This window comes from Hypanus sabinus, chromosome 9 (assembly GCF_030144855.1).
Source record: "Hypanus sabinus isolate sHypSab1 chromosome 9, sHypSab1.hap1, whole genome shotgun sequence".
Taxonomy (NCBI): Eukaryota; Metazoa; Chordata; class Chondrichthyes; order Myliobatiformes; family Dasyatidae; genus Hypanus; species Hypanus sabinus.
The window spans coordinates 148,605,002-148,630,351 of NC_082714.1; the positions used below are offsets into that span (position 1 = coordinate 148,605,002).

At 37.3% G+C, this 25,350-nt stretch overlaps 1 protein-coding gene across 1 annotated transcript in view; it reads right to left on the minus strand.

The window, feature by feature from the left end:
- The window catches only part of LOC132399891 (calcium-responsive transactivator-like), a 97,320-nt gene that overhangs the window by 46,781 nt on the left and 25,189 nt on the right, over positions 1-25,350 (minus strand). Inside the window, exons 4-6 of the mRNA XM_059980777.1 lie at positions 23,935-24,079; positions 19,527-19,727; positions 1,660-1,824 (exon numbers count right to left, since the gene is read on the minus strand). Of these exons, the coding sequence (XP_059836760.1) occupies positions 1,660-1,824; positions 19,527-19,727; positions 23,935-24,079 (511 nt within the window). The remainder of the gene's footprint in view (positions 1-1,659; positions 1,825-19,526; positions 19,728-23,934; positions 24,080-25,350) is intronic.

The following is a 25,350-nucleotide window of genomic DNA, read 5'->3' on the forward strand; positions in this document are numbered from 1 at the left end:
TCATCCTTGGGCAAGGTGTAGCACCTGCTTAGCCCACCAATTAGGATGACATGAAGCCATAAGAGCAGGTGGTGGATGGCCGTATAAGCAATTGGTGCATATCACAGGTCCTGGTTATGCGATCATTGATGCCAGGCAGACAATCTCTAAAGAATATTGATAATGACTGGAGTCACCTGTCTTGTAAAGACAGTCCCCAGAAGAAGGCTACAGCAAACCACTGCTGTAGAAAAATTTGCAAAGAACAATCATGGTCATAAGATCATGATCACCTCCATGAAATGACATGACACATAATGATGATGATGATTGCATATTAAAAAAAATACTCAGGTGTTGAGGGACTGTGTGTCACAGCTAACCAATATATTAATGGCCATGTTTAACATCTCACTAAAATAGTCCATTGGCACTGACTTTAATAATTATGAAGTGCTTTGATCAGCTGGTAATAAATCATGTAAAATCCCATCTTTCAGTTACATTGGACCATCTCCAGTTAGCCTACTGCTCAAATCAGTCCACTGATAATGCCACTGCCTTGGCCTTCTACTCATCCAGTCCACCAAGAAAATTATGCCTCACAAGCCAGAATGTTGTTCATTGACTTAGGCATTTAGCATGATTATCCCTCAGAGGGTGTCAACGTTGGGCTCAACACCCCTTACTGTAACTGGATGTTAGATTTCATGACCGAAAGACCTCAGTCAGACTGAATTGGCAGCAACATCTCAAGCTCCATCAATCTGAGCAGTGGCGTCCACCACAGCTCTGTGTGCTCAGCCCACTGCTCCTCACACTGCTAACTCATAACAGCATTGCCAGATTCAGCTGAAACCAAATCATGAAATTTGCTGATGATACTACAATGGTGTTGGCCCCATGAACAACAATGATGAGTCAGCATACAGTGAAGAGATAAAGAGGCTTATCAAATGGTGCAAGAACAACAACCCAAGACTCAACATGGACAAGACAAAAGAGATGATTGTGGACTTCAGGAAGGCATAGGTTGACCACTCTCCATTGCACATCAATGGCTCAGCCATGAGAGAGTGAAATGAACAAAGTTCCTTGGTGTGCAAGTAATGGAAATCTAACCTAGACCCACAATACCTCCTCACTTGTCAAGAACACACAATAGCATCTACACTTTAAGATACATGAAGCTCCTCATCCTATTCTAAATCTACAGAAGCACCATAAAGAATGTGTCTACGGCTGCATCGTGTGGTACGGAGGTTGCAAGGCATTGATCTGCAAGACTCTGTAGATAATAGTAAAAACAGCCAAGAGGATCATCAGGGTCTCCCTCCCCTCTATTTGTGACATTTACTGGGAGCATTGCAAGGCAAGGGCCCAAAGCATTGTTGAGGATCCCTGTCATTCATCCCACAATCTCTTTGGCCCACTACCATTATGAAGGAAGTACAGAAGCATCGGGACTAGGACTGTCAACGATAACGCTTTTTCCCTTAGGCTGTGAGACTATTGCCCTGCCATCATTGAGGCATTGTAAATTAAGATAGTGAGCTGTTTGCAATACTATTTACCTGTGTTGCACACTACATGCATCCTCCAGTATTCATTGAAAAGAATGATTACACTGGAAAAAGGTATCATTAGTTTTGCATCAAAATGTAACCATGCACATCTTACCTTGTTGTGTTGATCTATAAGGACCCATCGGCCTTTGCCCCATAATGTTGCTGCCTTGGTTACTCTGACCCATCATTCCCATAGTCGATTGTCCCTGGTAATGTTGTCCACTTCCTTGCGGTGTATTGTAATGTGGGGTTGCAGCTTGCTGGTGTATCATGGAAACTGAAAAATAATCTTAAATGAGTAGCTCTGTTAAAAACTACTTGCACATTTCATATAATCTAAATATCTCTTTGTGCTTTGTTACCAGTGAGGTATTTCCCAATAAAAGCAGCAAATTGGAAGTTATCCTCATTTTGATGACACAACAAAATCCATGTTATCAATGAGGTGACTGATCTCCATTATTTAATCTAAAGTTGGCTCCACTTAAAAGTTTATTGAGTTCATAATAAATAATATAAAGGAATACAGCCAATAAATTTCAATAAGGTCAGAATATGCATCAGATCTAGAAAATAACAATTGGTGGTGTCCACTGACAATGACTACTACCAATGTTCTACAATGCTGGTCCCAGTTGCATGGTTTAAAAGTGTGTTTGATTCTAGTTTTCAGATACTAAAATTTCTACATACTATTTAAGGTCAGAAATTAGCAGAATAGATTGAGACATTCACACATAGTTTTTGATCTTGTCCATCCTAACTTTTGCAATATAAGCAAGCATAAGGATAAATATATGCTCTTATTACTGTGCCATCTAAGCTGCACGTGTGCACAGGTGCACAGTAACTGAAATGCTCCTACAAACATGCCTTTGTTGTTGCACAGCTGGAATTTTCTTTCATATAATGTAAATATAATTTTGAAATTATGCTAACTTAATTTTGAAATCTAAGTAATAAATGTAGTACAATTTTGACTTTGAAACATTTTAGAGCTTCAACATATTTACATTTTCAACATTTCAAGTTATAACACTGTTACAATCTGTAACAATAAACAAAATGAAAGTTGGTAGCTCATTGTCAGTAAACTGCTGGCCTTATTTTGACTACCTGACATAATTTAATTGCATTGCAAAATGCGTTTATGTTGATTTGGTGTGAAAAATCTATATTCTGAATTTTTGGTAAGTAATCTTTCAAATAATCATAATCTAATAAGAAATGTTAATAAAATCTTGTCAGAACAAAGTAAAAATTCATTTCTATAAAATTGTTTACATGACTGGTTATTTTATTAAAATCATAAGTTTTGACTCACCTTGTTAAATGTTTCAAATAATAATTATTTTTAGTATTCTGAAATAATGATCATTATTATTTTTAGTATCCTAAGGATGTTGAAAAGAAACATCGGTTTCTATGTCGGTTCTGTGGTACCTGCCATCGGCTCCCAAGCAAGGGGAACCGAACGCACGTGGCTTCCTTCAAATGGCTTCTCGCTACTACGGGATCGTTAGCGTTTCTTCTGGTGCGTCAGAAGGGGTTGTTCCCCCAGACTCTCTTTTATACCTCCTCACGGGGTCTCAGATGTCAATCAGGTTGGGATGATGCAATCTCTCTCTCAACCAGCCCACTTTGCCCGAGGGCTTGCACGTAGCATAATCCCCAATCCACAAACGTGGTCTCCAGGAGACAATGGTCAATGTCACGTTAATTTGCATCACCGGGGAACGAGGCATCTGGCACGTCTCTCTCTCCCATTTCCTGGGTCTACTGACCACCCCCCCCAACTAGAGCTCTTGCGATTCTCACAAAGGAGGGGGCTGCGGGCATAACATTTGACCAGTCCAGTTTATTGTCGATTTGTATCCCCAGGTATTATATATAGACATATATATTATAAATATATATTTATATATTATAAACATATAGGTAAGAACTATATGTTTGAACTTGCTGAATGTATCAGAAGCATATAATGGACAATTTGTGGAGATCTACTTTCCATACACTAATTACTAATAAAGGTATAGACACTACAGAAAATGTTAATATTGTATTTTAAGTTTTGACTGGAAAATAAAACTTGATTCGGGCTGCCTGGAAAAAGGGTATGATCAGCTTTAAAAATTTTTAATTTTGTATTCTGGAAGACTATAGTCCCGAAGTTTTAAGGGCAAGAATGGCTTTTAAATCGGTTATGTCGGAAATTCATCAGAAAGGCTACAAACAAGCGCTGTTATTTCCAGCACAATTGAGAGTTACTCTCCAAGATGGGACTCATCAGCTGTTCAAATCTCCAATGGATGCTCAAAGATTCCTTGAAGAATAGTACTTTTTTTAACTACAAGTTGACTAATGTATTGTAATTTTACTATTTGTATTAAATTTTCTTTTCTTTTCTTCATGTTAATAACTAGCCTATAGATTTGGATCTTTTATAATTTGATGATTTTTGTGTGATGGATAACAGTGTATTTCTTACACACGGTAAAGGTCTGTTTTTTTTTGGTTTATCCTGAGTTTGTTTCTTTTATATTATTATTTTGTATTATTTTGTAACTCATTGAAAGTAACTCATTAGGTTCTTCCTTTAAGTTCATATACATTTTTTAAATATTTTTAACAATTAAATATTAAGGTTTCTTTTAATAAAAAACTTTTCTAAGATGTTGTTTCTTTTCCCCAAAAGACCTTAGTGCTTGGATACATCATATCTGTTTGGATGTGTCTGAATAAGTTTAAGGACTTTCTTTTAAAATACTAATACAATATTATCCATTTATGGGTTTTAACGTTTTAGGTTTTTTTTTCTTTTAATCCTTTTGTCTTATATATATATATAAAACACAAATTTTATAGTTTAATCTTTGTTATATTAACCCTTTCTTAAAATATGGGTGGTTTGTATCTGTTTTTTTTTACTTTTTTGTTTGAGTTGCCGTCTTGAGACATGGAGGTAAAATTAGTTTTAGATTGCCTGCTTGCCTCTTTTTGGCTTTTTTCCTGGGGTTTTGAGGGTGGAGGGAGGGGGACTTTTCTTTTTGCTTGCTTCATGCTTAGTTTTACTTCATGGGCTGACTTGAAACTACAAAAATGGTTGCAGAGTCATGACTTCCGGTTCTTCCTTGAACTTACTTCCCTCTTCCGGATCCATGAGGTAATCTTTTGTTTAACCTGATATATTAATTATAATAAATATTGGCAATATGGATAAGATTATTAATTTTGTTTCTTGGAATACTAATAGTTTAAATCATCCGATCAAACAGAAAAAAGTATTCAAAGTATTCCACAGAATGAATGCTAATATTATCTTTGTACAAGAGACTCATGTGAGGAAGGTGGATAGACAACGTTTTTTTAGGTTTTGGAAAGGTCAACAGTATCACTCGAATTCCCAAGCCAAAGTAAGAGGCGTTTCCATTTTTATAGATTCTTCAACCTCTTTTATACACTATGAAACAATTTAGGACCCACAAGGTAGATTTTTGCTTATTACTGGTTCACTTTTTAATCAAAAAGTTGTTTTAGTTAATGTTTATCCTCCGAATACTGACTATCCTGAATTTTTTAAGTGTTTATTTACATCCTTTCCTAATTTGAATCAGTACATGCTGATAATGGGTGGGGTTTTTAACTGTTGCTTAAACCCTTCGATGGATAGATCTAAGCCCACCCAAGCTCTTCCAAATAAATCGGCCTCTTTTATTAATTCCTTTATGGTTGACTCTGGAATCTCTGAAATTTGGCGTTTTTTACATCCCAATGACAAAGAACTTTCATACTTCTCCCATGTTTATCATAATTATTCAAGAATTGACTACTTCTTTATTGATTATCGTTTACTTACAGATGTTATTGATTGTAAATATGATTCTATTACCATTTCTGATCATGCACCTTTGAAGCTATCTATTAAGACAATGGATTCATCTTCTAATGCTAAATCTTGGAGGTTCAACTCTATTTTACTGCAGGACCCAGACTTCCTTAATTTTATTAAACAACAAATTGATTTGTTTTTCCTCAACAAATTTTACAGAAGAGATCTCTAGTGGAACATTATGGGACTTTTAAAGCATTTATTCGTGGACAGATTATTTCATACTCTGCTGAGGTTAGGAAACGAACTGATTTGGAAATATTAACATTGGTTGATAAAATTAAAGCAATTGATAAGATTTATTCAGTGACCCCTAGCAAAGAACTTTATAAAGAAAGAGTTGAACTTAAAATGGAGCATAGCCTGTTATTATCCTCTTCGATTGAAAATCAGTTAATTAAATCTAGAACCCAGTTTTATATACATGGAGATAAATCTAGCAAATTATTTGCTAATCAACTGAAAACTGCTTCAGTTAAACGTCAAATTACTAAGATTCATAAATGAGATGGCGCTTTGACGATTGATCATAAAGAGATAAATAAAGCCTTTCAAGATTTTTATAATTCTTTATATCAATCAGAATTTGTTGAGGATTCTTCTATAGTGGATGAATTTTTAAGAAAATTAACTACAGAAGATAGTGTACTTCTAGATGCACCTATTACGGAAACCGAAATAAAAGAGGCTATTTTTTCAATGAATTCAGGTAAAGCCCTTGGTTTGGATGGTTATACTGCAGAATTTTTTAAATCCTTTTCCTCTATACTCTCTCCTTGGCTTTGTAAAATTTTTAAAGATGTGTTAACTGTAGGTAAATTGCCACAATCTTTTTATGATGCCTCTATTTCTCTACTTCTTAAAAAAGATGAAGACCCCACTGAATGTGCATCCTATCACCCTATATCTTTGCTGAATACAGACTTTAAGATTTTTAGTAAAATTTTGGCCACTAGTTTAGAAAATATATTACCCCGAATTATCTCTGAAGATCAGACTGGATTTAATAAAAATCGTTATTCATCTTTTAACATCAGAAAATTGATTAATATTATTTATACTCCTTCAAAATACCAGAATGTGTCATTTCTTTAGATGCTGAAAAAGCATTTGATAGAGTTGAATGGCCATATCTATTTAATACATTGCAGCATTTTAATTTTAGTTTGAAATTTATATCAAGGATTAAGTTAATATATTATAAACCTTTGGCTTCGGTTTTCAACAATAATCAAAGATCTTTTTTTCAGTTATTCTGTGGTACAAGGCAAGGCTGTCCTTTAAGTCCTTTACTATTTGACATTGTTTTGGAACCTTTAGCTATCGCCATTCATGAATCACCTAATATTTTGGGTATTACCCATGGGGAAAGGATTTATAAGTCATCATTATATGCTGATGATTTGTTACTATACATATCTGACCCTGAGAGATCTATTCCTGCTATTTCATCCTTGCTAGCTCAGTTTAGTAGCTTTTCTGGTTACAAACTGAATTTTAATAAGAGTGAATTATTTCCATTAAAAATGCAAGTTCCAATTATAAACACTTACCATTTAAAGTTGTCACAGATCATTTTACTTATTTGGGTATTAAAGTTACCAAGAAACATAAGGATTTATTTAAAGTTAATTTTTTACCTTTAATTGACCAAATTAAGTAACTTGTTACCAGGTGGTCCCCATTATCTTTGTCATTGGTTGGTTGAATTAATGCTATTAAGATGATAGTGTTACCAAAAATTTTATATTTATTCCAAGCACTACCAATTTTTATTCCTAAATCTTTTTTTGATATTTTTGATTCTAAAATATCTTCGTATATGTGGCAGAATAAAAATCCTAGACTAAGCAAAAAATATTTACAGAAGCCTAAGAAGGAGGGTGGTTTGGCTTTGCCAAACCTGAGATTTTACTATTGGGAAGTCAATATTCGATATTTAATATTTTGGACACAAGAATCGATTATAGCGTCTTGCCCACAATGGGTAAATTTGGAATGTAAATCTGTACAAGACCTATCACTTTTTTCAATTTTAGGATCTTCTCTTCCTTTTTCTTTAGCTAAATTGAATAAACAAATAACTAATCCCATAGTTAAACATACATTGCGAATATGGTTTCAATTTCGTAAATTTTTTGGCTTGAATAAGTTTATCTTATCTAGCCCTATTATATCTAACTTTTTTTTTGACCCTCTTTTATGGATCAAGCCTTTGTATTATGGAAAACAAAAGGTATAACATGTTTTTGTGATCTATTTTTAGATAATAGTTTTATGTCCTTTGAACAGCTATCTAATAAATACAATTTACCTAAAACTCATTTTTTAGATATTTGCAAGTTAAAAATTTCTTGAATAATATGTTACAGTCTTTTCTGAAATTATGTCCAATGGACATTACAAAAAAAGTTTTAGCTCTGAATCCTTGCCAGAAGGGTTTAGTAGCCATCATTTATAATATGATCATGAAAATACAGCCAGAAGTATCCGAAAAAATTAAGAAGGAATGGGAAAAAGAACTTCATTGTCTTATACCCACTGAGCAGTGGGAGAAAATTTTACAATTAGTCAATTCCTCTTCTATTTGTGCTAAGCATGCCCTAATACAATTTAAGGTTGTACATAGGGCTCACATGTCCAAGGATAAACTTGCTCTATTTTACTCTCATGTTAATCCAACCTGTGACAGATGTCATTCTGAAGTAGCTTCATTGACCCACATGTTTTGGTCTTGCCCTTGTTTGCAAAATTATTGGAAAGATATTTTCGGTATTATTTCAACAGTTCTGAATATCAAATTGCAACCACATCCTATTACTGCAATTTTCGGTTTACCAATGGTGGATAATAGTTGTTTATTCTCCTCAGCTCGACGGATGATTGCATTTGTAACATTAATGGCAAGAAGATCTATCCTATTGAACTGGAAAGAAATTAATCCTCCAACTATATTTCAGTGATTTACTCAAACTATCACTTGTTTGAGCTTAGAAAAAATTAGAAGTGTTGTTTTTGATTCTTCAGTTAAACTTGAAGAAACTTGGAGACCATTTATCCAACATTTTCGTAATAGTTAAGCTGACTTTTCCTAAACCATGCTTCTATTATCCTTAATTATTTGGATGGAGGTGCGGAGTTATTGACGCTACTGTGTATATATGACATAATGCAATGGCCCACATTAGTTAGGTTTTTTTTCCTTTTCTTCTTTTTTGGGGATTTTTTTCCTTCTTTTTTACTCCCTTTTTTTTGTAATTACTATGAGTTTGGGAGGTTATTATATATGGATTATCATCTATATGAATTTATACTTAACCTATTAATTATGTACTTTCAAACTCTCTGTATTCATGTTTCACTTATGTTTGTTTAAAATTAATAAAAAGATTTAAACAGAAAAGAAAACTTATAAGACTGTTTTGTGGGTATTTTGAAACTAACTGAATGTGACGGTATCACTATTGTTGACGCAATTTTTAAAAAATGTTACATCAACATCAATCTTGGCATTCAAAAGGTGGTGATGTTTACATCAGATGGGACAAATGTTACACTTGGAAAGAATAATGGCGTGACAGCAATTCTTTGATGAGAAATAAAATAGCTATCCGAGCAAAATTGCACTGCACACGGAGAAAACCTGGGATTAGACAATGCATGGATAAAAGTATCAATTGTGTAGGATATAGAAACACTGGTATGAACATGCTATGTTCAGCAGATTGTTGGTTTAAAAAAGGAAAGCTATAAGAATTAGCTAATGTCACAGAATGCGATGTTGTTGTTTAGACCACTAACCAACGTAAGATAGCTGTGAAGACATTTTGCTGCTACTCCTTTGATGAGGAATTGCAAGGTTTTGTTTCAGTATTGCAAAGAGCAAGTTATGAATGTAACAATCCAATTAGCAGTCTGAAGATTTTGACCAATTCACAATATCGAGTAGCATAAACAGTCCTTAATGATGTTTTAGAAGAGCTGGCATCTCTTTGTAAATTCCTTCAGAAAAGTTGTTTGAGTACATTTGGAGCACTGCAGTATGCAGAAGCAAAAATTAACAAGTCACGGTCACAGTATCTTGGCGATATTGTTTATTGGAATGACAAAGTGAAAGATCTGCTTGCAACTATAAGTTCTGACACTCCTATTTTTCAATTCATTCAATGTGTGTGTAATAACTTGGGTAACCAATTTCCTGACAATGAGTTATGAGAATGGCAATACTTTAACCCTGTGGCTATGGCAAATGTAACAAATTTTGAATTTGGAAAAGAAAATGAATGATTGACAAAAATATACGATGAAAGCATTGCCTCAAAAATATCACAGCAATACTGTGATTTCAAATTTGTCATTTCTGCAAAAGTCAGGGCTGGTTCAATTAAGACATTCCCTGATATGTTGAACTATGAGCTTAGAAACGAACAATTTGAAAAACTGTCAAATCTTGTTGACATTGGAACATTTCAAACTTGTAGTCCTCCTGACTGCAAACATGGATTCAATGTTATGAATTTAATCAAATGTAAATCTAGTAAAAGACTAGAAGTGGAACATTTGTATGATCTAATGAGGATGAAGATCTATCTTTCATCTGGATGCAAAATTAATCTGGACAACGTTTAAAGACAGATGAGAAAAAGTTTATGAAATGTGAAAGATTTTCTTAGTTACCCTGTATTTCATTATACCCTTCTATTAATAAATAAAATCAAAGGTATGAGATTTTTTTCCCTTTTCATTCAGAATACTCATTGTAAGCATATTACAAAAAAAAACTCTTTATGTGCTGCGTAGTTTTTGGGGCCGTGTAAAAATTTCCTGCTCAGAGCAACGATTGGTCTGCGTGGCTGTAAAAAAAAATGGAGTAAACTTTGGCTCTGATCAACAAATATGAACTTTCTCCTGATCCTGCTCCCAAAATTCCCCTTCTCTCTCTCGATGACCCTTAATGCTTGAATGCCCCTTGTTTCCATTCTTACTGGCTCTTTGTTCACTGAATTAGCTATACTGTACTATTAATTCCTAAATAAGCAGTACCATAAACATGATGGGACAACAAAACTAAACTATCTCACAAACTACACAAATATGCAACATTAATTGACTACCAATTAGGTTAATCAATCGTGGATACTACTGAAAGCCCCATACCACCTCTCCTCATGTCCCCATTTTTCTAAACCAATGAAACCAGTATCTGCAGTCTTCTTTCAAATGATCTGAGAAAAGCCAGTATAAAACTGGGAACATTTTGATTAATTAGTATTACATTGTACCCACTGAGCCAAACACTAGACATGATTGTAACTATTTCATTTATACATCAGAAGATTTAAATGCAAAAGTAGTGCAACAAAGTTGCATTAAATTCCAGAAAGATAAATTAAGCTATGTTTGAGTGTTTATATCTAGTATCAAGATTGGTATCACTTTGGGTTCAATCACTAAACGAGTTCAAATCATCTAGTAAATGTATATTTTGCTATTCTCCAATGTAAAAATATTTTTATTTCTGAAAGCTTCTTTGTTTCCATTTGTTTGTTGTAGTTTTCTAATAAGAATATACAGTTGTGGAATGTTTTGAAAAAGAAGTCTTGAAAATCAAGTTCTCACTGATGGCATTATTTAATGTGATACTTGTCATAAGAACATAAGAAATAGGAGCAGGAGTAGGCCATCTGGTCTGTCGAGGCTGCCCCATCATTCAATAAGATCACGGCTGATCTGGTCATGGACTCATCTCCACCTACCTAACTTTTCCCCAAAACCTTTAATTCCCCTACTATGCAAAAATCTATCCAACCTTCTCCCAAAAACCTTCTCCCAACCTTCTCCCATAAAAAGTAGTCTCCACCACTTCTTTGGGCAGAGAATTCCACGGATTCACCACTCTCTGGGAAAAGCAGTTCCTCCTCATCTCTGTCCTAAATCTACTCCCCCGAATCTTGAGGCTATGTCCCAGTTCTAGTCTCATTTTCTTGCCTCTATCTTATGTACCCCTTTCATAATTTTATATGTTTCTGTAAGACCTCCTCTCATTCTTCTTAATTCCAGCAAGTACCATCCCAGGCAACTCAATCTCTCCTCATTGTCTAACCCCCCTCATCTCTGGAATCAACCTGATCAACCCTTCTGCCTGCACCGCCTCCAAAGCCAGAATATCCATCCTCAAGTAAGGAGACCAGAACTGCACACAGTTCTCCAGCTGCAGCCTCACCCATACAGCTGCAGCATAACCTCCCTACTCTTAAATTCAATCCCTCTAGCAATAAAGGACAAAATTCCATTTGCCTTCTTGATAGCCTGCTGCACCTGCAAACCAACCTTTTGCGATTCATGCATAAGCACTCCCAGGTCCCTCTGCACAGCAGCATGCTACAATTTTTTACTATTTAAATACTAATCTGCTCTTTCATTTTTCCTTCCAAAGTGAATGACCTCAAATTTACCAAATAGTACTCCATCTGCCAGATCCTTGCCCACTCACTTATCTATATCTCTCTGAAGACTTTCCGTATCTTCTGCACAATTTGCTTTTCCACTCAATTTAGTATCATCAGCAAACTTAGATACACTACACTTGGTCCCCTCTTCCAGATCGTTAATGCATATCAAGAACGGTTCTGGGCCAGCAATGACCTCTGCGACACACGGCTCACCACTGATTGCCAACTAGAGTAACAGCCAAGTATCCCAACTCACTACTTTCTATTAGTTAGCCAACCCTCTATCCATGCTAAATATACCACCCCCAACTCTATGCATCCTTACCTTTTATGCTGTACCTTATTAAATGCCTTCTGGAAATCCAAGTAAATAACGTCCATCTGTTCCCCTCTATCCACTGCACTCAATATATCCTCAAAGAACTCCAGTAAGTTTGTCAAAAAGGACCTGCCTTAGCTGAATCCATGCTGCGTCTGCCTGATGGATCAATTTCTTTCTGGATACTTTGCTATTTCTTCTTTAATGATAACTTCAACCATTTTCCCAACTGAAGATGTTAACCTAACTGGCCCATAGTAACCTGCCTTTTGCCTACATCCTTTTTTGAACAGTGGAGTGACGTTCGCTGTCTTCCAATCCACCAGGACCTGTCCAGAGAATTTTAGTAAATCATCACCGAAGTCTCTACTATAACTTCTGCCATTGCTTTCAGTATCCTGGGATGTGTTCCATCAGGACCAGTAGACTTATCTATCTTCAGGCCCTCAAGTTTGCTCAGCACTATCTCTTTAGTGATAGCTATTATAACAAGGTCCTTACCTCCAATGAAATCCATGTTAGATGTGTCCTCCACCATAAAGACCGACACAAAATATTAATTCAAAGCCTTGGCCATTTCGTTATTACCCAATATCAATTCCCCCTTCTTGTCCTCCAAGGGACCTACATTCACTTTAGCCACTCTTTTCCGCATTATATAATTATAAATCTTTTACTATCTATTTTTATATTTTGTGCTAGTTTATTTTCATAATCTAGATTCCCTTTCTTTACTGCTCGCTTAGTGGTATTTCAATACTTTTTAAAGTTTTCCCAATCTTCCAGTTTCCCACTACTCTTGGTGCCTTTGTATGCACAGACTTTAAGCTTGATGCTTTCTTTTATTTCCTTAGTTATCCAAGGCTGGCTCTCCCCACCCTTACTATCCTTGCTTTTAACTGGAATATAATTTTGTTGAGCACCATAAAAAAACTTCAGTCTTCACTGTTCCTCAACTGTCCCACCCTATAGCCTGTGTTCCCAGTCTACACTAGCCGAATCCTCACTCATCCCATTGTAGTCTCCATTGTTTAGGCATAATACACTGGTTTTCAATCAAAATATTGCACCCTCCATTTGTTTGAGAAATTCAATCATACTGTGATCACTCTTTCCAAGAGGATTCCTAATTACAAGATCACTAATTTTGCCTGCTTCTTTGCACAGGATTAGATCTAAGATAACATGTTCCCTCGTAGGTTCAGTAACATGCTGTTCAAAAAAACCATCACGGATGCATTCCATGAAGTCCACCTCAAGACTGCCTCAACCAACTTGATTCACCCAATCTATGTTCAACTTAAAGTTCCCCACAATAACTGCTGTTCCATTCTTACATGCCTCAGATATTTCTCTGTTTATTGCCTGTGCCATTGTAATATTTTTATTCAGTGGCCAATAGACAATTCCCAACAGTGATTCTTTTTCCCTTTACTATTCCTAATCTCTACCCAGATGGATTCAGCATTCTGCTCCTTAGATCTTACATTGTCTCTCACTATTGTCCTGATCTTATCCTTAATTAAAAGCACTACCCCTCCTCCCTTACCTTCCTGCCTATCCTTCCATATTATCTGATATCTTTGGATATCTAAATTCCCAATCCACTCCATTCTGCAACCACGTCTCTTCAATGGTCACTAAATCATACCTTTTTGTACTTGACCTTGTTTTGAATATTATGGGCTTTCAAATAAAGTGCCCTTACACTCATTGTGCTTTTAAAATCTTGTAATCTTTTACTCCTTTGCACTTGACTTTTCCTCACTCCACTCTTACTTTTCTCTTTTTTTTAATCTTTTTTTCTTTATTTTTTACCCACACTTTTCTTCCTTACTTTATCCATACTTCTCCAATCTGTTGAACCTACCCCCTTACCATTTAGTTTAAAGCCCTATCCACAGCCCTAGTTATGCAATTCACTAAGATCCAGGTCCCATTATAGTTCAGGTGGAGCCCGTCCCATTGATACAGCTCCCTCCTTCCCCAATACTAGTGCCAATTTCCCATGAATTCAAACCCACTTCTCCCACACTAATCCTTGAGCCACGCATTTATCTCTCTAATCTTCTTGACCCCATGCCAATTTGCAGGTTGCTCGGGTAGTAATCCAGATTACTACCTTTTTTGATTCTGCTTTTTAATTTAGTCCCTGGCTGCTCAAACTCCCTCAGCAGAACCTCTTTCCTCATTCTACCTATGTCTTTGGTACCCACATGGACCACAACAAGTGGATCTTTCCCCTCCCACTGCAAATCCTCTGCAGGTCAAATAAGATGTCCCCAACCCAGGCACCAGGCAGGCAACACAGCCTTCGGAACACACTATCCTCATGACAGAGGACTCTGTCTATTCCCCTGACTTTTCTACCCCAATTACCACTACATTCCTCTTCTATCCCGCCTTCTGAAATGGCTCCCAGAACTATAGTACTACAGTTAGGTTACTCATCCTTCCTACAGCCCCCACTCTCATCCACCCAGGGAGCAAGAATCTCAGACCTGTTGGACAAGCTCAAGGGCTGAGGCTCCTCCAGCACTGTCTCCTGGATCCCACTATCTGCCTCACTTGCAGTTACAACCTATTGTCTCTGACCACAGACTGAATTTGAGGCAGCTAATCTAATGGATCTGTCTACCTCCTGAAACAGAGAATCCAGGTAACTCTCTCCCTCCCTGATGTGCCGCAGTGTTTGAAGCTCAGATTCCAGGTCAGCAACTTTGAGCCTGAGTTCCTCGAGCAGCCAACACTTGCTGTAGATGTGGTCACCAGGAAATACAAAGACTCCAAGTTCCCACTCCTACACTGGTCCACACACATAATGGCCACTCTGCTTTGACTCTGCTTTACCTTTATTTGCTCTTGTTAATGAATCGCAAATCAGCTGGTCTGCTGCTAATGTGCTGAGCCCCATGAAACACTTGTTTTTTTAAACTCTTCTCCCCGACCTGTGTGAAGCTATCTTTCTCTTTGAATCAATTGGTGCATCACTAATATTTGTCATTTTTGACACCTTCTTCAAGTAAAACAGCTAATGTAGAACTCCTGCTACTTTCTCTTCAACAATGTGCTTAAATAATAACCTAATTCAAGCTCCCTTGCTTCATTACTCATGAATGGTAAAGTTGGGATGACTGAAGACTGTGCCATTGTAGAGGAAGCAGGGAAGAGTGTGACCTATTCTGCCTTTCAAACCTACCTCACAAGCTATCCAATGGGAAAGTTACCAATTCAATGCAAATGTATACAATTTGAGTAATCGGCATAAACAAGTTGTGTTCTCTGCAGAGACAGATAGTATTGCAAGGGGAAAGTTTTTTTTACTCATAGAGAGTGTGGGTGCCTGGTATGTGCTGCCTGGGGTAGTGGTCGAGGCAGATACATTAGGGACTTTTAAGAAACATTTAGATACACACATATGTGAGGAAAATGGAATAATATGGACATTGTGTAGGCAAAGAGATTAGTTTAGATTGCCATTTGATTACTAATTTAATTGGTTCAACACAACATTAAGGGCTGTAATGTAATGTACTGGTCTATGCACTCTGTTGTATGTTCCCTACCTATTGCAAAAGTCAATCAATCCCATTTTATTTTAGAGTACCAGAGGTCATTGAAGTGAAAGACCATCATCTATCAAGCTCACTTTTTCAACCAGGGGTTCCCAACCTTCTTTATGTCATGGATCCCTACCATTAACTGAGAGATTGGTGGACCCCAGTTGGGAACCCCTGCATTAGAACTATCTCTTGATCTTCAACCTTTCACATCCCCAATGCTCATTGACAATTTTTTTCCCAATTTATTTTCCTTTTAAACCAAGTATCAGTTTTTTGGAAAAAAACACATTTTCCATTCTCTTCAAATAACAATTTCTAAATCACAGATCTGATCTTGTATTTGCATATTCACCCCTACAATTTTGTTTGAGTTTCTGTGCATGAAAGATTGAGATCCTACCCTCACCACCTGCCCCACAGCCTCCTGACTTACATAAATTCTCAGTAATCTAAATGCCATAGTTCTCTTCAACACAAAACTTTGTCTAGATTGTTAAATCTATAATGTTGATCTTACCCAATTCAGCCTCATTCTAGTTTTCCACTGTTATCCTCCCCAAGAGAACTCTCCTGGGTTTGAAATGCAGTATACTTCATACACTTCCCTGTTCCCTCTACAAAACCACAATCTTCAGTTGTCTCAGCTTTATTTTTACAATTCCTTTGTCAATTAATACTATCTTGCTAAAATCAGAACACATTCATGAGCCATAGAGTCCTACAGGACAGAAACAGGCCCTTTGGCTCATCTAGTCAGTGCCAAGCTTTATTATGCCTGGTTCCATCAACCTGTACTTGGACAACAGCCCTCCGCTCCTCCCCCCTCCCGTGTCAATGTACTGATCCAAACTTCGCTTTAATGTTGAAAGCAAACCGGCATCCACCACTTCCTCTGGCAGCTCATTCCACATTTGCACTACCTTCTTCATGAAGAATTCCCCTTCAGGTTCCCCACCCTTCACCCTTAATCTATGATTTTTAGCTCCAATCACACCCATCCTCAGTGGAAAAAGTCTGCCTGCATTGACCCTATCTGTACTTCTCATAATTTAGGATACAGATATCCCCTGCTTTACGAATGTTCCCTTTACACCACTTCGCTTTTACAAAGAACCAACATTAGTAACCTGTTTTCACATTACAAAGAGGATTTTTGCTTTTATGAAAATTTTTCCCTTATAATTTTTTTTTGCTTTATGCCATTTCAGCTTAAGAAAGGTTTCATTGTCTACCTTTGTAAAGGGGGGGGGCACCTGTACGTCTATCAAGTGTCCCCTTATTCTCCTACACTCCAGAGAATAAAGTTCTTCATTATTTAATTTCTGAATGGACAATGAAAGACTACCACACTAACATTCCCCTCTCTTTTTGCATACTTATTTAATTACATTTTTATACAGATTGTAATATATAGTTAAAAAAAATTATTATGTATTGCAACGTACTATTTCCACAAAACAACAAATTTCTCATCATATGCCAGTGATATTAAACAGATTCTGATTCTGGTTCCGCTGTGCATCTCTTGAAGTTTGTCAAGGTTTTTGGCAACATGCTGGATCTATTCAAACTTCTAAGAAAGTAGAGGTGCTGTTCTGCCTTCTTTGTGAAGACACAAATCAGTGCTGCTCCCAGGACTTATTTTCTGATAAGACTGCAAGAGTACAGAAAATTTTTTCAAGGATGTTGCTGGAAACTTGAGGTCCTGCTGAAGGGTCTCAGTCCAAAACACTTACTGTACTCTTTTCCATAGATGCTTCCTGGCCTGCCGAGTTCATTCAGCATTTTGTGTGTGTGTGTGTGTGTGTGTGTGTGTGTGTGTATATATATATGTGTTTGTGTGTGTGTGTTGTGGGTTTCCAGCATCTGCAGATTTTCTCTTGTTTGTCAATGGAGGTGAAGAATCTGTTTCCGAAACATTGAATGTGTGACTTCAGGCTTCTGTACCTCCTCCTTGATTGTAGCAAGGAGGAGAGGGCATGTCTTAGGTGATGGGAGTTCTTAATGATGCATGCCATCTTTTTGAATCATTGCCTTTTGAAGACGTCCTTGATGCTGGTGAGGCTAGTGCCTATGATGGAGCTAGCTGAGTTTACAGTTTTCTACTGCTTTTTCTGATTCTGAGCAGTGGCCCCTCCATACAAGATGGTGATGCAACCAGTTTCAATACTCTCCATGGGACGTCTGTAGAAATTTGATTGAGTCTTTGGTGACATACCAAATCCCCTCAAACTCCTAATGCAATGTAGCCACTATTGTGCTTCTTTGTAATTGCATCGATATGTTGGGCCCACAATAGATCTTCAGAGATATGACATGACCCCTCAAAGATGACTGATGCGTGTTCTTTCAAGTTTCCCTTCCTGAAGTCCAGTCAATTCCTTGGTCTTACTTACAATGAGTGCAAGGTTGTTGTTGCAACATCACTCAACCAGCAGAGAATATGCAATGGCTACTCTATTGGAGAAGATCCTAACTGGTTGCATCATGGCCTGGAATGGAAACACCGTGTCCAGGAACAGAACAGGCTACAGAAAATGGTGGACACAGCCCAATCCATTACAAGCACAGCTCTCCACACCATTGAGTACATTTACATGAAGCACTGCCACAAGAAAGCAACATCCATCAGCAAAGCCCCCACCATCCGGGACATGCTCTTCTTAATACTATTGTGGCGACCCATTTCCTGGCACATCCGAACCGGCTCACAATTAGATAGCCTACGGGGGTTTGCGAGCACAGAGCTTTGGAGCCTCTGCGCCACGGGGGGGCAGGTTGAGGGAGGCTTAAAAGTGAGGCTGAAGATTTCGAATAAAGTTTTTCCTTCGACTGCAGTTACCGACTCCGTGTCGTAATTTTAGCGCTGCATGTAGCACACCGCTACACTATCATAATTACAGAAGCCTTGGGTCCCACACCACCAGGTTCAGGATCAGTTATTAAATGTTGTTAAAATTATTTAACTGATAATTACATATTATATTTTTATATAACAGGGAAATTAAATGTATGAGGAAAAGACAGGTAGGTGGATCTGAGCTCACAGCTAGAACTGCCATGATCTTATTGAATGGCAGAGCAAGCTCAACAGGGCAAATAGCTGACTCATGCTGCTGTTTCTTATTTTCTTTATGTAGGTAAGTTAATTAAGTAAATAGCCAGGGGTGTAGTATAGATGCAGGCTACTACTACCTGTGGACTTGAAACATCAGAACAACTTGCAGACTGAAGGAGCTAGGCACTGGCACATTGAGGATGGGATCTCGGTGCCCTTTTGGGGCACCCAAAGCTTAGGGCCACATGTAGGAATTACTTTACTTGAGTATCAATCTGGCAATGCAGCATTAAAAGTTGGCTTTGCTGGGAATGCTTCATGGAGCTCATTCACAGAGAGATTTATCATGTCCTGTTCCTGAAACAATGTTCTAAAAAAGTGTTACATGACAAATTAAGTAATCCTGTTTGTGGCTAACAGAAATTGCATTAAGTGCAAAAGGATGAATCACTCCAGGCAGCCCTTGGCCAACGTTCTGCAACTAAGTCTAAAGAATTTTCAGTCAAGTAATGCTAAACAAAATACTGCATGATTGCATTGCTAGCCCTGCTTTTCTTTCGGCATTCTGTTCAAGGAAGAATTAAATCCCCAAATAAACGCACAGAAATATAGAAGATTCAGCCCCACAGAGCAAAAATGATCAATACCAATGTTATTCACTAAATAATGTGACATGGTGATTTTTAAATGTTTACCTTGACTGGTTTGCATGCTCATGTTTGTCCGGGATCCATAGTTTGCCAGCGACTGACTCTGACCCTGCATCTGCATCCCTTGTGAAGAGGGCACAGAATGACTATAACCACCTGGTGTTCCATGGTTACTTACAGGCATATTCATTGAAGAACTTGGTATTGTGGTTGGTCCTGACTGTTGCACTGAAACATGAGAAGGACCTAAGAAAAGAACAGAACCACACTCAGTCACAGCAATTTGTTCCAATCACCTCTGAAATCATCCATTTCTGTGGTACATAGCTCAGTAGCCCGGACTCAATTAAAGTCTAAGCCAATGGGTAAAAGTCTTCCATATATTTCAGTTGCCTTATGATGCTAATATAACAAAAAAACATAGGGAAGTTTACAGAGACCAAATGAGTGCTAATCAAAATCAATAAAACAAGAACAATAGCAACTCATATCTGGAATCAACCAGTCCCCTCAAAATAAAATTAAAGTGAACTGTGGCAAAACACCCTGGCTACTCCACATTATAGAAAAGTATATGGACCCAAGCCCCTTGCTAAATCTCTTAAGCTAAACTTCTAAATTCACGTTATCCATGAATATAGCAGAAATTTGTAGTAAACACAAGGTGGTGATTGTGGGAGATTTTAATTTTCCACACGTAGACTGGGAAGCTCATTCTGTAAAATGGCTGGATGGTTTAGAGTTTGTGAAATGTGTGCAGGATAGTTTTTTGCAACAATACATAGAAGTACCGACTAGAGATGGGGCAGTGTTGGATCTCCTGTTAGGAAATGCGATAGGTCAGCTGACAGATGTATGTGTTGGGGAGCATTTCGGGTCCAGTGATCACAATAGCATTAGCTTCAATATAATTATGGAGAAGGACAGCACAGGACCTAGAGTTGAGATTTTTGATTGGAGAAAGGCTAACTTTGAGGAGATGTGAAGGGATTTAGAGAGAGTGGATTGGGTCAAGTTGTTTTATGGGAAGGATGTAATAGAGAAATGGAAGTCATTTAAGGGTGAAATTATGAGGGTACAGAATCTTTATGTTCCTGTTAGGTTGAAAGGAAAGGTTAAAGGTTTGAAAGCACCATGGTTTTCAAGGGATATTAGAAATTTGGTTCGGAAAAAGAGGGATGTCTACAATAGATATAGGCAGCATGGAGTAAAGGAATTGCTCGAGGAATATAAAGAATGTAAAAGGAATCTTAAGAAAGAGATTAGAAAAGCTAAAAGAAGATACGAGGTTGGTTTGGCAAATAAGGTGAAAGTAAATCCGAAAGGTTTCTACAGTTATATTAAAAGCAAGAGGATAGTGAGGGATAAAATTGGCCCCTTACAGAATCAGAGTGGTCAGCTATGTGTGGAGCCGAGGGAGATGGGAGAGATTTTGAACGATTTCTTCTCTTCGGTATTCACTAAGGAGAAGGATATTGAATTGTGTAAGGTGTGGGAAATAAGTAAGGAAGTTATGGAACCTATCACAATTAAAGAGGTGGAAGTACTGGTGCTTTTAAGAAATTTAAACGTGGATAAATCTCCAGGTCCTGACAGGATATCCCCAGGACCTTGAGGGAAGTTTGTGTAGAAATAGCAGGAGTTCTGATGGAGATCTTTAAGATGTCATTAGAAACGGGGATTGTGCCGGAGGATTGGCGTATTGCTCATGTGGTTCCATTGTTTAAAAAGGGTTCTAAAAGTAAGCCTAGCAATTATAGACCTGTCAGTTTGACATCAGTGGTGGGTAAATTAATGGAAAGTATTCTTAGAGATAGTATTAATAATTATCTGGATAGATAGGATCTGATTAGGAGTAGCCAGCATGGATTTGTGTGTGGAAGGTCATGTTTGACAAACGTTATTGAATTTTTTGAAGAAGTTACGAGGAATGTTGACGAGGGTAAGGCAGTGGATGTAGTCTATATGGACTTCAGCAAAGCCTTTGACAAAGTTGCACGTGGAAGGTTAGTTAAGAAGGTTCAGTCGTTAGGTATTAATGTTGGAGTAATAAAATGGATTCAACAGTGGCTAGATGGGAGATGCCAGAGAGTAGTGGTGGATAATTGTTTATTGGGATGGAGGCCGGTGACTAGCGGGGTGCCTCAGGGATCTGCTTTGGGCCCAATGTTGTTTGTAATATACATAAATGATCTGGATGATGGGGTGGTAAATTGGATTAGTGAGTATGCCGATGATACTAAGGTAGGAGGTGTTGTGGATAATGAGGTGGGTTTTCAAAGCTTGCAGGAAGATTTATGCCCGTTAGAAGATTGGGCTGAATGTTGGCAGATGGAGTTTAATGCTGAGAAGTGTGAGGTTCTGCATTTTGGCAGGAATAATCCAAATAGAACATACAGGGTAAATGGTAGGGCATTGAGGAATGCAGAGGAACAGAGAAATCTAGGAATAACAGTGCATAGTTCCCTGAAGGTTGAGTCTCATGTAGATAGGTTGGTGAAGAAGGCTTTTGGAACACTGGCCTTTATAAATCAAAGCACTGAGTACAGAAGTTGGGATGTAATGTTAAAATTGTACAAGGCATTGGTAAGGCCAAATTTGGAATATTGTGTGCAGTTCTGGTCATCGAATTATAGGGAAGATATCAATAAATTAGGGAGAGTGCAGAAACAATTTACTAGGATGTTACCTGGGTTTCAGCACTTAAGTTACAGAGAAAGGTTGAACAAGTTAGGTCTCTATTCATTGGAGTGTAGAAGGCTGAGGGGGGATTTGATCGAGGTATTTAAATTCCATGTATAAAATAATGAAGGGGATAGATAGAGTTGACGTGAATAGGCTGTTTCCATTGAGAGTAGGGGAGATTCAAACGAGAGGACATGATTTGAGAGTTAGGGGGTAGAAGTTTAAGGGAAACACGAGGGGTATTTCTTTACTCAGAGAGTGATAGCTGTGTGGAATGAACTTCCTGTAGAAGTAGTAGAGGCCAGTTCAGTTGTGTCATTTAAGGTAAAATTGGATAGGTATATGGACAGGAAAGGAGTGGAGGGTTATGGGCTGAGTGCGGGTAGGTGGGACTAGGTGAGATTAAGAGTTCGGCATGGACTAGGAGGGCCGAGATGGCCTGTTTCCATGCTGTGATTGTTATATGGTTATATGGTTTATATCTGGGAAAGAAGTGACAAATCACACAGTTAAGATCACACAGCAACAGTTCTTTAAAGGACCAGTGATACAGGCACTTGAAACTATCAACAGGCATAGTAATGATAGACTCTGCCCACTGGTACTTTGGATGTTGAGTATCTCAGAATATCATTTGATTGCTTCCAAAACCAGCCAAAATTTTGGATGAGTTTTACTGAAAACAGCAATGCCACTCTCAGGAATGAATCCCCACCCCATTTCACCCGAGGTAGACATCAAGTTAATCAAAGCCCTCCATGGGTACTGAGACTGCCCAATCGGAAAATTTCAATTTTTTCACTGGTATGTTGGCTGCAGTTTTGAAGTCTTCTTCTAAAATAGCTGAGTGATGTGGTTGATAGAAGGATGAAAATTGGAACTAGGACGTACAGCTGTAATAGTGAGTCACATAATTACAGACTGATAACAACTTCACACTCTTTCTATGCCATAGTCTTGTGGTACCAATATCCATCACTGACCAAATCCCTATCTCCGAAACCTACTTACCATTTTCATTAGATTTCTCCTCCAATGACAGCCTATATTTCCCAGTGATAAGAAAGAGGAAGGAAAAAGGTCATTTATAGATAAGTATAGAGGAGAAAGAGATAAAATAGAGAGAAAAAAATGAAATCAAAATATTAGGGAGGGGAAATACAAAAGTGATTCACAAACACAGAGGGATGTTAGAAGTAGGAGAGAAAGATTAACTGTGCTTTATTGTGAGCAATACCATGGCAAATAAACTTTTTGTAAAACTATCTATTAATACACTACCATTCCACCTTCCAATCGTCTGCAAGTAAGGCATGGAAGATGCACCAGTATTATTGGATAAACCTGACTACTCAGCAAATAATCAGAATGTTAAATATAATAAGATTGAAGGATTTTATAAATGACATATTTTAGCCATTGTTTATAAGTGTAGGTTGTACTGACCGTTCACATTTAGCACTGCAATAGGCATCTACATTTTCTTTACTAATGAATTTATATTTGAGGCAAATGAAAAGCATTGAAAAGACCTTGAAAAGTTCATACCAAAATGGAAAGAATTTATTATGTATAATCTGGATTTGGATGTTAACTTCAAACCTTTACCAGAACAGACTGATGTTGTAACAGGAGATCATTTTCTGTAAATCTTTACATCAGAGACAAAGCAGATCTGAATTCTACTACTTCCAGCCTGACTATTTAGAAGGTCCCAGTATCAACAAGTTGCTACAAACTATAAATAACTAACACTGTTAGAACCTACCATTGCTCATCTGGCTCTGCATTAGTGGAGAAGGCGGAATTCCACCCCCCATAGTGTCATTGGAAACATTCTGTGAATGCAAAGCTTGATTTGATCCAGACAGATTCATTCCTCCTGGTCCCATAGATATGTTTTGGGAAGGTGGCTAAGAAAAATGATATGGTAGGAAAACAGAAACAGAATTAAAAACTGCATTTTAAAAATATATTAATGCAATGCCTAATATTTATAAAAAAGATGGCAAAAATCTTGAATTTCAGATTTTCGATACATAAGAAAAACATAAAAATTATTTTATTCTAGAAATAGTTATTGTTATGTTTCGTAACTGCAAAATATAAAAACTAATTGAAAGGAAAACATGGAGCCCGGAATAACTTATGTTCTTATATTTACTTTTAAAGAGATGCGTACATATGACATTGCGGTGTAATGACATATGCTGTGGATGTACTTTTACATATAACACGTAAACAACAAAGGATCCTTAAAACCATTTAACACATTACGCAAATATTGCTGAAATATTAAATACACAACAGTTATGATATTCTTCCACTTAGAAGATTCTGGAGGAAGAATTTTACATTCATATAGAGATAAGAAATACAGTACTTGTGTATTTATACAACTCCATTTCATACTCTCTCAGCATCCCAAAACCTTCAGAATTGTTATTATTGAGGCAAAATGTGCAGCTAAATTGTGTGAAGTGATTTTGGCATTCAGGAAACAAATGAATGAGTACATATTATTTTGTTAGTCATGCCTGACTGAAAGAGTAATGTTACTTGGCGTACAGATGTTCCTTCGTCAAGTATCATTGGATCTTGAAAAATGTAAGCAGCATTCCCTCAGTTACTGCACTGAGGAGTCAGTAGTCGACTCTATTCAACAGCACTTTGAAGAATCAATATTCATTCTTACTCCATTAGGAAGCAACAGATGTTTCTGTTGACTTGGTATCTATGCTAGTGTAAAATTCATGTAGCTAGAAATAGGTCCAGCTTGATAACCCACCCCTGTCTAATCTCAGCTACACCATTAAAAGGGTGGACAACACTGCCTCTGGTGCAACAAGATAGAAAACTCCAAAGTTCCCTTTCCTTTGGTAATTCAATAATCCCGTTGAGAAGTACAAGTGTGTAAATAAGTCAAGTTTAGCAGCAGGATGCCAACTATATCCACCTTACCCAAACGGAAAACTACTTGATGCTGATTGCCTAGGGTTTTGCATAGAGACCAAGCTCTACTGCATTAAAAGTTAACAACTTCATGTCAAAAGAGTAAACTTGTAATGAAGTAAGAGGTACTACACCAAATTGCCTCTCCTCACAAACTATGTGCAAATGTGCACAATCTCCTTTATTGTTTTATTTGCTGAGATACATAGAGAATGTACCTAGTACTTCTTTA